The sequence below is a fragment of the Chrysemys picta genome, chromosome 1 (genome assembly GCF_011386835.1).
Source record: "Chrysemys picta bellii isolate R12L10 chromosome 1, ASM1138683v2, whole genome shotgun sequence".
In the NCBI taxonomy this organism is placed as follows: Eukaryota; Metazoa; Chordata; order Testudines; family Emydidae; genus Chrysemys; species Chrysemys picta.
Window position 1 is genome coordinate 232,687,859 of NC_088791.1, and position 14,471 is coordinate 232,702,329.

A 14,471-nucleotide genomic window follows, 5' to 3' on the forward strand; every position below is an offset into this window, starting at 1 on the left:
AGGAGGCAGAGTGTAGGTAATCAGTCCCAACACGGGTGGTGAAGTAGGGTCACTCAGAACCCTAGGCAAGAGTCCCTACTCACCTCTGCCTCGGTGGCCACAGACACTCTTCTCCTACCTCAGCCTCCTCAACCTACCCAACACCCTCCAGACACTGGTCTGTCCTCAGTGTATAGGACACTGAAACTAGACAGTATCTTAAGAATTAAAGTTAAACTAAAGACTTTACAATGCTCAATATTATATTCAGGATTCTGTGTGTCTAACGACAGCAACCATACAATCATGTTTCAGCATTATTCAGTACAAGCCGTATAATGCAATACATGCTTTCTAAAAAAAAAAAATAATAATAATCACAAACACTGAGTAATCGCACTAAGTTCTTTTTGCACTGATATGGTTTAAAAAAAGGAATTAAGTTTCTTGAAACTAAACACAATGTTGTTTTAACGGAATAAGCTCCAGAGACTGCCTCCTCTAGTTTGTCTCTTCAAAAAGGTAGGTACACACAATTTAGCAAAGTGATTTAAGTGAAGGGCACATTTACAGTTTGAATTAGCTAGAAGTTAATAAATGCACTGGTAAACTACGAATGTATTTATACATTGAGCAAAAGCAGTTACCATGGCTTGTTTCAAAGAAACTGGCCTCAGGTGGACATCATGGCTGATCATGCTCAACAAAACAAAAAAACCCTGTAAGCCAAAAGTGATCTAATGGGCAAAAATCAAAAGAAGGGAAAATTAGCTCTGATGGATTGGTGGAACTCTTGGTACCACTGAGACAATGTCAGATAAAAACAATAAGTAGACGTTTCAGATTCACAGCTTTTTATCCTCTTCAATCTGATGTTATTAGCCACTTTAAGACTAGTTTAGAATCCTCTTCAGAATTTTATTGGCCTGCACCCTCAGTGTGAAATAGATTTTGAAGCTGTGTAGGATGGTACAGCTAAACATGCTTTTTTGCAAACTCATTGTAAAAAGAATCTGAGCATTTCTAACCATGGGCCTACTGGAAAAAGAGTAACAACCATTTTTTTTTCTAAAGCAAGTGATCTAGCAAACTTTAAATATGAATTGGGTCTAGTTATTAAAACTCCATTTTAAATCAATCAGGCAGACAGACAGTTTCATTATTATACAAGCATGTTTGTATTATTTTAAAATGAACACAACCATGTCTGTCTTATTAAGGTAGGCTGCCAGTAATCTGGGGCAGAAATGGCAGCTCATAATACCACATCAGCCTATTTTATAGCTAGAAGAAGCAGCGCACATTAAACAGAAGCTTAACAAAAATAAACAAACTATAACAGACCCCAGAGTCTCCACCACCTAATGTCCTTATATTAGAGCACTCAGTTTACAGAAGTCTTCTGTTGTAAGATTCCTCAAGTAACCAAACCTTTAGAAGCGAATTACTAACTTTAAAGTCAAACTTTGGAGAGTAATTTATAACCAATTACAGCACCGGCCCCAGACATGTTGTTAAAGCTTGCCCTAGCTATACCATTGTTGATTAGAAGCATACCGGCAATAACAACTAGCTCTGAAGTTTCCCTATACTGGAGCGAGAACACTGCAGGGAAACTGAAATCTGTTGAAACACCCCATTTTTCTAAGCAGTGTAATATAATAAATAAAACAAAGTGTTTTATACCAATTCAAACCCACGTGATTTCCATCTTTACTGTGGAAGAGGACTGGGGGGTGGGAGGGGGAATGTATAAGAAATACTAGCATGGCACACTTCTGAAGAGTCCTGGAAAAACTCAATACATTTAAAAATAGCAGTTACTGGCTTAATTATTTGAGAAGACACTATTTAATGTTATTTAAGGCAGTGCTTTACACACTACCACTTGTAAGTACTGGCTGAAACTAAAACCACAGAAAACTTCATATCGAAACAGAGTGATTACTAGTACTAGCAGTGAAAACACTATTAGAGAAGTCAGTATTCTCACAACACAGCTTTAAGGCGAGTTCTTCTTCTCATTATCCATTATATATGAGAGTTGTGTCATCTATATTTTTAGAACACAAGTCCCTTGGGACCTGGACTATTTTTTTTTCCTTTGTTGCTCAGTACCAACCACACAGTCTGTGCTCAGCAATATTAAGTACCAGATACTCTGCTTCAGACACTAAAATAGATTTACAGTAGCGGTATCACTAGTGGCCAATCAATCAGATGTAATTGTTAGGCATATAGGGGCTCTAAAGCAGGGGTAGTCAATAGGCAGACCATGGGCCAAATCTGCACCACCTGACGCTTTTGAACAGACCCTGAAATCTTTTTATTTATCATTATTGTTATTTTCTCTGGAGTCTGGACCTTGACTATACGTTGACCAAGAAATGTGGACCTTGACAAAAATAAATAAATAAATAAATAAATAAATCATAAGGAACCCAACACCTGACCAAAGTTTCCTTGGCACACAGTTTTCTTTCATAGTTACAGAAATGCTGTAACTTAGCTTTTCTTTCAGAGATCTGCCATTGTTACAAAGCCATCTATAGTTCTGTCCATCAGCCACAAACCTGGTTTTTCACCTTTGACCAAGCAGCCTCTTCCAACCGTTAAAAGCTCTCACTCAGAGAACAAAAACGTATCGAATATTAGTCACCTTACAATTCTTCGTTACTACAAAGACCTGGTGCAAGTAGGAGAATTAATTAATTATTATTAAGTTATTAATTCAGTTAAATTATTTTCAGCATGTGTCCTCAATACTGTCACTATGCCAAACAGATTTGGCAAAGAATGGACTTCTTTCAAAAGGGAACAGTGTCTGGAAATCTAGCTTTCCTTATAGTTGTACATATTTTGGAGCAGTCTTAAAATTCCCCCTCGTTGGCCAGATCTTTGGAGCAGTAGTGATTCCAAGGGATTATGTTCTATCTGCACTCTTAGGAAGTGAAGGCAGTGATCTCTATCTAAAACAGGAAATATAACCTCAAACCTGAGTCATCCCAAGGGACTGCAAGTTTACCAAAAATCACTTTAGATCCTAAAATATGAAGCCTATAGAAAAAAAGACCTCAAAAAGTCACTTGCATATGTAACCTCTATGCACATTTAAGATGCAAGCTAATCTGAAGATAGTACAGTAGCTGCATGTGAGTCAAATAATTTCAATATGGTCCTGATACAAAGCAGAGACTTTAAATACATGATTATAGGACAATCTAGAATCCTGAAGATGAAACTTATCAGTAAGACAGGAAGTTGGGAATGTTTATTATTGCCCAGTATACATTTGAAGGACATAATTACTTATAATATAAATAAATATTCAGGTATCTCTTACAAACAAATCCAGTGTCCCCATGTAACACTTTAAAAAGGCAATTTCATATAGTTATTGAAAGCTATATGGAAATGGAGTACTTACGAATAAAAGGATGTTCTCCTTATTTCTTAGGTTAAGCACATGCTGAATTCTAATTAGCTACTCAATATCCATATCCTACAACACAGCTATCAGAACTTGTCTATGCAGAGCAGCAATAGCACTGTTGCGGTGATTTCTAAAGCACACTAATGTGTGTCATGCACTAACTGGTCTTTGTGGACTCCGCTGGTATGCACTAAAGTTCCCTAGTGCACTTTTAACGTAGTACTGTAACAGTTTGAAAAACAGTATTAAGTTAAAATATGCTACAGAACTTTTAATGAGCACCAGCAGGATCTACATGGATCAGTTAGTGTGCAACAGATGCGCTTTAAAGTCACACCCTCATAGTGCACATTACCCCATGATGTAGACAAGCCCTTAGTATCTAGTCCCCTCCTCACCCATTTACCTCACACACACAAAGCCAGTTACTAAGTTTCCGTAATTGTTCTTCTAGATGTGTTGCTCATGTCCATTCCAATATAGTTGTATACTCACCCTGAGCACCACCGCCAGAAAGTTTTTCCCTCAGTGGTATCCGTCAGGTCGACTCTGGTGCCCCAGTATAAAGAGGCCTGCCGACCCGTCGCCCCCTCAGTTCCTTCTTGCCAGCTAACTCTGACAGATGGGCTGGTGGCGGGGAGGGGGGTTGGAATGGACATGCGCAACACATCTCGAAGAATAGTTATGGAAGTTTACTAACCATTTTTAATTTGAGTGCTTGCTCATGTCCATTCCAATGTAGGTGACTCCCAAACAGTTGCGGCGGTGGAGGGTTCGGAGTTCATTGGCATGCTGATTGTAATACCGCTCGGCCAAAACCCACGTCATGTCTAGCATGCTGGGTGATGGCATAATGAGATGTCAAGGTATGGACTGACTTCCATGTTGCTGCTCTACAGATGTCCTGGATAGAAACTTGGGCTACGAACGCAGCCGAAGATGCTTGAACCCTGGTAGAATGCACCATTAGGAGGAGGACCTTTGCCAGGTCGTAGCATGTGCCGATATAGAAAGTGATCCATGATGAGATTCTCTGGCCAAGACTGAAAGGCCTTTCATCATGTCTGCAATGGCCACAAAAAGCCGTGTAGATTTTCAAAATGATTTAGTCCTTTCTATATAGGAGGCTAATACACATCTGACATCCAGGGAGTGGAGTCTCTGTTCCTCTCTATTGGCATGAGACTTTGGATAGAAGACCAGAAGGAAAATATCCTAGTTACTGGATGTGGCTGCAATAGAACCTTGATCTTGAAGAAGACTGTATAAGGCAGCTCCAATTAAGAACTAGGATTTCTGAGACCCTTCTGGCAGAAGTAATGGCCACTAGGAAGTCTGCCTTGCAGGATAAGTAGAGCAGAGCACCACATTGCCAGTGGTTCAAATGGAGGGTCCTGTCAGCCACATCAACACCGAGTGACCCTGTGGCCCAGGAAGGAGCAGAACTGAAGACACTTCCTGTTGTGCCTTATGAACAGGTCTATGTGGGGAGTCCCTCATTTCTGGAAGAGGTGTCTCACGATGTCTGGACGGATGGACCACTTATGATGGCTGGAGAAGGATCTGCTGAGGTGATCCGCTACCTTGTTCTGTGATCCCAGCAGACAGGAGGCCTTGAGGTGGATTGAGTGGGCTATGCAGAATTCCCACAAGCAGAGAGCTTCCTGGCACAGGTGAGAGGAGCATACCCCGTGGGGTCCCCCCCCCACACACACACACCTGTTTATATAAAACATTGCTGTCGTGTTATCTGTGAGGACTGATGCACACTTGCCCTCCAAGTGGTTTTGAAATGCCTGGCAGGCTAGGCGAACTGCCCTGAGCTCCCTAACGTTAATGTGTAGCACGAGGTCCTCGGGAGACCAGAGGCCCAGAGTTCTGAGGGGTCCTAAACGAGCTCCCCAGTCCATCACTGAAGCATCTGTGACGAGACACACTGACGGATGAGGTCTCAAGAAAGGGACTCCATCACACACTGCCAGCCGGTCCAGCCACCAACGAAGGGAAGCGATTACTGATGGGAGAAGCGTGACTACTGTGTCCAAGTGGTGTCAGCCCGGTGCATATACCAGCACCAACCATGCCTGAAGAGATCTGAGCCGTAGTCTTGCATGTTGGACCACACAGGTGCATGATGCCATGTGGCCCAAGAGCTTTAGGCAGTGATGAGGCGGTTCCTGAGGCTTTTGTGTGAGTGCCCCTATCAGTTGGAACCAGGCTTCCAGGAGGAAAAATATGGCTTGGACCGAGTCAAGAATTGCCCCCAATAAATTCTACCCTTTGAACCGGGGAGAGGGTAGACTTCTGGGTATTAATAGGCCCAAGTTCTGGAAAGTTGACTGTATTACCTTTACATCTGTCTCTACTTGGGCCTTGGTCCAACCTCCGATCAGCCAGTCATTGAGGTATGGGTAGACCTGAACCCTTTGTTTCCTCAGAAAGGTCGCAACGACTGCCATGCACTTTGTGAACACCCGCTGACTGGCCGAACGGGAGTAATGCAAACTGGAAGTGCACATGGTATTAGCAGAAGTGTTGTAAGGAAGACACGAAATGTAATTCTTCTGTTCTAGTCCGTGGTGATTAAGCCTCAACTAGAGTATTGTATCCAGTTCTGGGCACCACATTTCAGGAAAGATGTGGATAATTTGGAGAAAGTCCAGAGAAGAGCAACAAAAATGATTGAAGATCTAGAAGACATGACCTATGAGGGAAGATTGAAAAAAAAAAGAGGGGACATAACAGTTTTCAAGCATAGTAACTCCTCACTTAACGTTGTAGTTATGTTCTTGAAAAATGCGACTTTAAGTGAAAAGATGTTAAGTGAATCCAATTTCCCTATAAAAGAATTAATGTAAATGGGGGGTGGGGGAGGGTTAGGTTCCAGGGAAATTTCTTTCACCAGATAAAAGACATTATATATACATACAGTAAAAGTTTAAAACAATTTAATACTATACTCAGCAATGACGACCGTGAAGCTTGGTTGAGGTGGTGGAGTCAGAGGGTGAATGAAGGCGGATCGTCCAGCTGTTTCTCTTGCTGTTCTTTCCAAAGTGCCAGAGGGCGCTCAACCCCCAGCTCTGCTCCAGGCCCACCCGCACTCCACCCCTTCCCTCAAGGCCCCACTCCTGCCCCCCTCTTCCTGCCCCTGTTCCACCCCCTCCCCCAGAGTACACCAGGTCCTTACTCCTCTCCCCTCCCAAGCCTCCTGAATGCCACGAAACAGCTGATTGCTGTGGGCAGGAGGCGCAGGGATAGAGGGGGAGGCTGCGCACCTCCTACCTGCAGCAATCAGCTGTTTCAAGGCGTTCAGGAGGCTGGGGGGGGGGAAATCGGGGGGCAGGGAGAGGAGACTGCGCACCGAGTCCTCATTCCTCTCCCCAGCCTCCTGAACGCCTCGAAACAGCTGATTACTGCAGGTGGGAGGTGCAGGGAGGGAGGACAAAGTTGCTGATCCACAGGGCCACTGGCTGGTGGGAGGCGGTGGGGGTGGGGGTAGGGGAGCTGATGGGGGGCTGCCGGCCCACCCTGGTTCCAAGCCCCCACGGCCAAACAACCTTATCATCAAACATTGTGCAACTTTAAATGAGTATATTCTCTAATAGATCAGTGACATAACGAAACAACGTTAACCTGGATGACATTAACTGAGGAGTTACTGTACGTAAAAGGTTGTTACAAGTAGGGAGAAATTTTTCTTTTAACCTCTGAGGATAGGAGAAGAAGCAAAGGCCTTAAATTCCAGCTAGGGAGGTTTAGGTTGAACATTAGGAAAAACTTCCTAACTGTCAGGGTGATTAAGCACAGGAATAAATTGGCTAGGGAGGTTGTAGAATCTCCACCATTGGAGATTTTTAAGAGCAGGTTAGACAAACACCTGTCAGGGATTGTCTAGATAATACTTAGTCCTGCCTTGAGTGTAGAGGACTGGACTAGATGACCTCTCCAATCCTATGATTCACGATTAATCCGAGCAACCTTCTGGATCCCTGAAGGACTGAAAATAAGCGTCCTTCAAATCAAGGGCAGCGTACCAGTCCCCTGGATCCAGGGAGGGAATGATAGAGGCTAAAGAGATCATGAAGAAACTGAAGTTCTGCATGAACTGGTTGAGCTTCTGCAGGTCCAGAATCGGTCTGAGTGTGCCAATGGCCTTCGGGATTAGGAAATAATGGGAGAAGAACCCCCCCAGCCCCATAGATCCTGTGGAATCTCCTCCACAGCTCCAAACCTTAGGAGCAATTGCATCTCTTGACAAAGAAGTTGCTTGTGAAAAGGGTCCCTGAAGAGGGACAGAGAGAGAGGGTGGAAAGGAGGGGAACAACTGAACTGAAGGGTGTATCCCACTGCTGCTATGCGTAGTACCCACCTGCCCAAGGTAATGTGGGCTCACGCCCGATAAAAGTGGAAAAAACAGTTCACAAAAACTGGGTCCATACTTCAGCCTAGTAAATTGCCCCAAGCATCCCATCAAAAGGCCTGGTTGGACCCTGCTAAGTGTCTGGGGGAGGAGAGAGAGGGAGCAGGCATGGACACAGATGAGGATTGGGGCAGAGGTCTCCTAAAACCCTTACTCTTCCTCCTATTGTAGTCCTGCTGGGCAGGAAGCAGGAAGAACAGAGCAGATAGCTGAGGTTTATAGGGCTTCCTCGAGGGAGCCAGTGTATGCAGTCTGGCTCCTGGACCTAACCTTTCCTAAGCAGAAGGGTTGAAGGCACAGGTCAGAAGAGGAAGAAAACATTTCAGAACAACTTCTAGAATGTGCTCTCTGAAAAACTAGATCCTGTGTTTACTAAGCAAGAAACTAAGACAAACTGACACAAAATGCTGTTTTACTTGGTAAAACAGGAGCACTACTTTCCTATCCCAAAAAAATAAAAACAAACAACAAGAACATATTCAATAAAGATCTTCATGTGGTCATATCTCATTAACGGAATATCTTTTGTAAAGCATGTCCTTAACTGTTATTATAGTTAAGCACCTCCCTATTAGAAAGAAAGGCAAGCTCAAAATCAAGTACTATTTTTGTTTATTTATTTAGTAAGGAAAATATACAGAATATTCTAACCAGAGCCACAAATACCAGTCAACTCAACTAGAAGCAGCTGCTATGCTGATGTGGTTGTTCCAAGAAGCCATTTTACTAGACAAATACCAAAAAAAAATTAAAAAATCCTACGTTAGAAAGTGTCAGCTAGAAGAGTGGGGAAAACAAGGCTGTGTTTATGCTCCACTAACAAGCTCTTTCATAACATTTTACATGCTCAAATCACTGTATACACTTCATTGTATATTCTCCATATAGATGATAATTATAGAATTTCTCCCATCCTTTCTGCTAACCTTGCCTTTTCATTAGACTGCCCTTCCCACAAAGCTGCTCCACAACCATTGTCTGTGATCCCTTGTGGACATAGTATTTGGCTAGTCATCCTAGGCAGCCTTATAGGAACAAGTTATCCAGTATCAATCTCATTCACTATAGGGCAAAGCCACACAGCAGCTCTGCAAGTGCTTCAGCAGCCCCCAGTTTAGTCGTTCATTTGATATTCTATGCATTAAACAAAGATTACAATATAGCATAACATCCTGAAAGGTTGCTTAATGCCAAAGGCAAATCTATGCCTTTTATTCTTGTCATAACTATAAAGGGAAGGGTAACAGCTCTCCTGTGTACAGTACTATAAAATCCCTCCTGGCCAGAGAGACTCCAAAATCCTTTTCCCTGTAAAGGGTTAAGAAGCTCAGGTAACCTGGCTGACATCTGACCCAGAGGACCAATAAGGGGACAAGCTACTTTCAAATCTGGGGGTGGGGTGGGGCTTTTGTTTGTGCTCTTTGTTTGGGAAGTTGTTCGCTCTTGGGACTGAGAGGGACCAGACATCAATCCAGGTTCTCCAAATCTTTCTGAACAAGTCTCTCATATTTCAAACTTGTAAGTAAACAGCCAGGCAAGGCGTGTTAGTTTATCTTGGTTTTCTCAACTTGTAAATGTACCTTTTGCTAGAGTGTTTATCTCTGTTTGCTGTACTTTGAACCTAAGGCTAGAGGGGGGTCCTCTGAGCTCTTTAAGTTTGATTACCCTGTAAAGTTATTTTCCATCCTGATTTTACAGAGATGTTTACCTTTTTCTTTAATTAAAAGCCTTCTTTTTAAGAACCTGATTGATTTTTCCTTGTTTTTAGATCCAAGGGGGTTGGATCTTGATCCACCAGGAGTTGGTGGGAGGAAGGAAGGGGGATGGTTAATTTCTCCTTGTTTTAAGATCCAAGGGGTTTGGATCTGTATTCACCAGGGAAGTGGTGAAGAGTTTCTCAAGGCTTCCCAGGGAAGGGAATTAGCTTTGGGAATGGTGGCAGCGGACCAGATCTAAGCTGGTAGTTAAGCTTAGAAGTTTTCATGCAGGCCCCCACATTTGTACCCTAAAGTTCAGAGTGGGGAAGCAGCCTTGACAATTCTTAAATAGACAAATGCTTGTCTTGCCAAACTACTGAAGGTAGTAAACACAGTTGTCTGCCTCTTACAAGTCTCCTGAAAGATGAGATGTTTATAACACACATGCCCACAATTTGCTATTGTAGCACATAAGTTTAAAATTACAGTAATTAAAAACAGATCAGTGTGTTACTGGACACAAAAACAAATATCCATATTCATACCCAGAGCACTCTGTGAGAGAAGTGAAATCAGTAAAAGAATGAAAGTTTGTAGGGACTCAAAGCATGAAGGGAGGGATTTTAGTCCTGCTTTATTTGCAAGCCTCAATGAAACCTTAGCCCAATGGTCCCCAAACTTTTGATCTCGCGTCCCCCCACCCTTACCTCTGGAGCCAGGGCCAGGAGCGGGGTCGCAGCAGAGCCACCCATAGTTAAGGTTGCTGGACACATCTTGTTATAGACCCTGTTGTCAGTTGCTTATAAAAAAATATATATATATGGACTGAAGTTTTCGATGCCATGTGCCTGCGCCTGAGGCTGATTTTATTTATTTATTTTTAAGTTTCAGTTGTTTCTCAGAATGGGGTTAGGGAAAATACATTTGCTTGGGTAAAAAGTTTAGTACAGCTATTTGAAGCTCTTGCATTTCCATATTTTGGAGTAGGGATTTGAAATTCGTTAAGAGGAAACTGCTCTGGTGTCAGGGTTGTGCCTCTTACCATCCCAGTGAAAGTTTGCCCAGGTCTGTCCAAGTTATAAGACTCTGAAAATCAGTTTGCACAATACTCCTGGGGGAATTCTGTGCCACTGCGCAATGCAGAATTTTGCAGAAATTAATGTTGTGCATGCAGAATTTCCTTTCCCCCACAGAAATGGGCTTCAGTGCTGCTGGTTGCCACTAGGAGCCGCTGGACTTAGCAGAGCCTGGCTCACACACAGAAGACACTGCTGGGGGGGGGGGGGGGGGGGGGAGAGGAGAAGGGAGCTAGAGGGTTACCAGCAGCTGCAGTTCCACACATGCCTTGAGTAGTGTGACCAGACAGCAAGTGTGAAAAATCGGGACAGGGCTTGGGAGGTAATAAACGCTTATAGAAGAAAATGCCCCAAATCTTGGGATGTCCCTATAAAATCGGGATGCCTAGTCACCCTAGCTTTCAGGGAAGGAGAGGGCAGTGCATGCACAGGAAACTCCATGCAAGCCTGGAACCGAGCATCAGGCTGTTTCTCCCTCTGGATCCCTGGGCTCTGAGGCATAGGGGGGTGGTGTGTCTGGGCTGGGGAGGGGGGGGGGGGGGGGGGGAAAGAGAGGAGAGAAGAGGCTATGCAGCTGGGCGCTAAAGGGGAGGGGTTGTGGGTGTCTGGCTCCCCGGCTGGGCTGGTGGGAGGTGGACACAGAAACAGGAACTGGGTTGTCATTAGCGTTTCTTTAACTCTCTACTCCTGGGGGAAATTTTTTGTGTGTCTCTGTATTGTTGCAGACATACTTGCTGACAGGCATTTTGAAATAAACTACCAAAATAATTCAAACTGGCGTGATTATGTAGTGTGATTTTGACAAATACAATTTGCAGAATTTTAAAATATTGTGCGCAGAATTTTTTTTTTGGGGGGGTGCAAAATTCCCCTAGGAATAGCACTTGCTTAGTAGAGACTTATTAGCTATATTCTCCAAAAGTTCCACCTGTACTAAGCATGCACTCTCCCCTCGCTGCACTTATGTGGGGAATGAACTGCACATGTGACAACACACAAAGCAAATGAGTATGTTCAATCCTAAGGCTACAGGAGTAGTAAGACTTTCCCTGCACCTGCTCCTTCCAGTAGTGGGGGATTCACTGTGCTGGCAGGCACCAATATTGAGATGATAGCTTCCAAGATTATTCAGCACACAAGAGACTGGCACCTAGGCATTGAGGAGGAAAAGAAAACAGCACCCACACTGGAATGCAGAAGAGTAAGAAACAAGGAGGTGGACATGGAGAAGAGAACAAAGAGGCTTGGGAGGAAGAGGGGCTGAAGTCCAACTACTAAAAGCACATTCCCCTGGAGAACCTTTTGTAAAATCATGTGCTTAGAGATCATTGCCACCCCCAAGGACCAAAGTCTTTGTCGTGGGGTTAAACCCAGCGTAGCAGGTACATAACCTAGGATATAATTTTCAGCAGAGGTTTTGCAGCTGAAACCAAGCACCATTTTAATTCATGTCCACCTCTATCCACAGCTGCCTGACTGTTGGACAATCCCATAGCATAAGCATCAAGGTTCCTTTTTATGTTACAGTGTCAACAAAGAGGATAAGGCCTTTATCTTGTGCAATCTCTGTGGCATCCAATACATTTTGAGTAAAATTGTTTGTTGTATCAAGCACAGCCTACGACAGAGGCATTTTTTACATTAGGTAATATGCTCTGACACACAGATTATTTTAAGGACTCAAATCTCCTTCCTGCACTTTCACAAAACTCCAAACCAATGAATTTCTCTTCATTAACAAAGTATACACAGTGGACATGGGCCTGGGGAGTTTATGGAGCATTTCCAAGGTACCCACTAGTTCCGAGGTCTCTGGGCCAAACTGATATTTCAGCAAGCGTCTTAGTTGTAATTACTGCCACTCCACCGAGGGTAGCAGGTCATAACATTGCTTTAGCAATAGGAAAGGGACAGCCCTCAACACTGATTATCTGGGAAATCCAAAGGATGCCTCCGCCCAGCCAGTTCTTCCAAATTATAAGTCTGTTCCCAATTTGCAACTCTGGGTTCCCTCAAATAGGTGTTTTTGACAGCTAGGATGAAATTGATCCCTCTTAGTTAGGATAGCCCAGATCTATATCTCAGCCACCACTGAAGACATCTTATTTTTCTCCACTGGACAAAATGAGGAACTGCGCAGGCCCACAGGGGGAATTGGGTGCATTAATGCACATTCAGTTTTCACCCACATAGATACAAAGGTGTCAAATTGGTTCCACCACATTATCTGTGACATGATAAAAGCATAATAGTAATTATGTAGGTTTGGGAGCCCAACCCACCCACCTCACCCCTTGCATACAGGGAATTGGAGGTTTGTGTTGTTTAAAACAACAACAAAAACCACAATCCTGGGTGCTGACCAGCGCCCCACAGGAAGGCTCTAATAATGCTATTAAACCTTTTAAAATAAGATGAAGGGATATGTACCAAAAGACCACTTAGAACATACAGAAGCCTAGGCAAAATATTCATTTTTATTACATTAACCACTCACCACAAGCTGAGGAAGAGGGTGCAACCTATTTATATGACAATTTATCTTCACTAGTTTGATATTTCTTGGTACTTTTTACCTATTTACTTTTAAATTAAAACAATTATCTTGTAATAAAAATATCAAACATAATATTCCCACATATTAATGTTTTGACCATTTCTAATCTTTGTATAAAATATGCTTTTCAATAGATACAGCCAAAGATTGCTTGTTTACTAAGGTTTGAGGCTTTGTAGGGACCATACTGCTCTGAGATGAAGGCTTCCCAAGGAACTACATATATGCATTACCAAAAGTTATTGTGTTTGTATGATCCAATTGCACATTATGGACAGCTGCAAAGCATACATTGCCCAGCAGTGGACACTTTTCACACTATAATTCTGCACAGACCAGATGTATATGTCCTTTAATATCGGTCTCATTTTTCAAAGGCTCTTGGCATCTTGGTATTTAAGTGATAAATTTCAATTAGAGGACTAGTTTTTCCCCCACTTAAGTTTACGTAAAGTCATTCAAATTGGTGGGTTATCTCTAGAGCCAAAGTAGAATTTTTCTACCAAATTTCAAGTGAACCAGATACAGGGTTTCTGAATTGTGACACTTAAAAGTGTTCAAAATCTAAAGACACACACAAAGCAATTCCCACATTAAAACTGCTTCAATACTGAAGTTGTAGTTGCAGTTGTAAATGGTTTGACTGACAACTCTAAAAGGGTTTAAGAAAGCTAGAAACCCAGGAAATGCTGTGTTAAGTTTGCACTTCTCAAACAAGGCACCTGAAGTACCATGAACTCTGCCCCAAAATGATGTTCCAAGAAAAAAAAACTCAATCCTCCCTTATTCATCCATAAAATACTTAATTTTATTCTTGACTACAATTGATAAGATTCTAGTTTTTGAGAAGTGGCTATTGCTGCTTTATGGTCTTCTTTACAGGAAGATAGGAATTGCCATGCTGGACCAAACGCAAGATCAGTCTAGTCCAGTACCCGATCTCTGATAGTGACCATTACCAGATGCTTCAAAGAAGGCGTAAGAGCCTGAGAGTAGATAGATATATGGTAATCAGTCCTCCACGCTAGGTCCCATCATGGCCTCTAGTAATTGAAGACTGGCTTCAGTCCTGAAACATATGGTTTAATATCCCTTCCAAAAATGGTTAATTGCAACTGTGGATATTCTTGATATCTTTATAAAAATGTCCAAGTCCTTTTTGAATCTTGCTAAGTTCTTAGTGTCAACCACATTCTACAGCAATTAGTTCCACAGCCTCATTACATGTAACATGGAAAAATAATTATCAGTTTTGAATTTCCTCCCTTTTAATTTCATTTAATATCCCCTTGTTCTTGTGTTATGA

General features: G+C 42.7%; 1 protein-coding gene across 5 annotated transcripts in view; it reads right to left on the reverse strand.

Moving 5' to 3' along the window:
* JADE3 (jade family PHD finger 3) overlaps nt 1-14,471 on the reverse strand; it is a 78,994-nt gene that overhangs the window by 21,208 nt on the left and 43,315 nt on the right. The window contains exon 1 of one of the 5 annotated variants that reach the window (XM_065580815.1): nt 4,113-4,132. The exons of the other annotated variants lie outside the window; for them this stretch is intronic. Within the exon in view, the coding sequence (XP_065436887.1) occupies nt 4,113-4,115 (3 nt within the window). The 5' untranslated portion in view covers nt 4,116-4,132. Of the gene's footprint in view, nt 1-4,112; nt 4,133-14,471 lie in introns of those variants that run through there. 5 annotated transcript variants of the gene reach the window in all.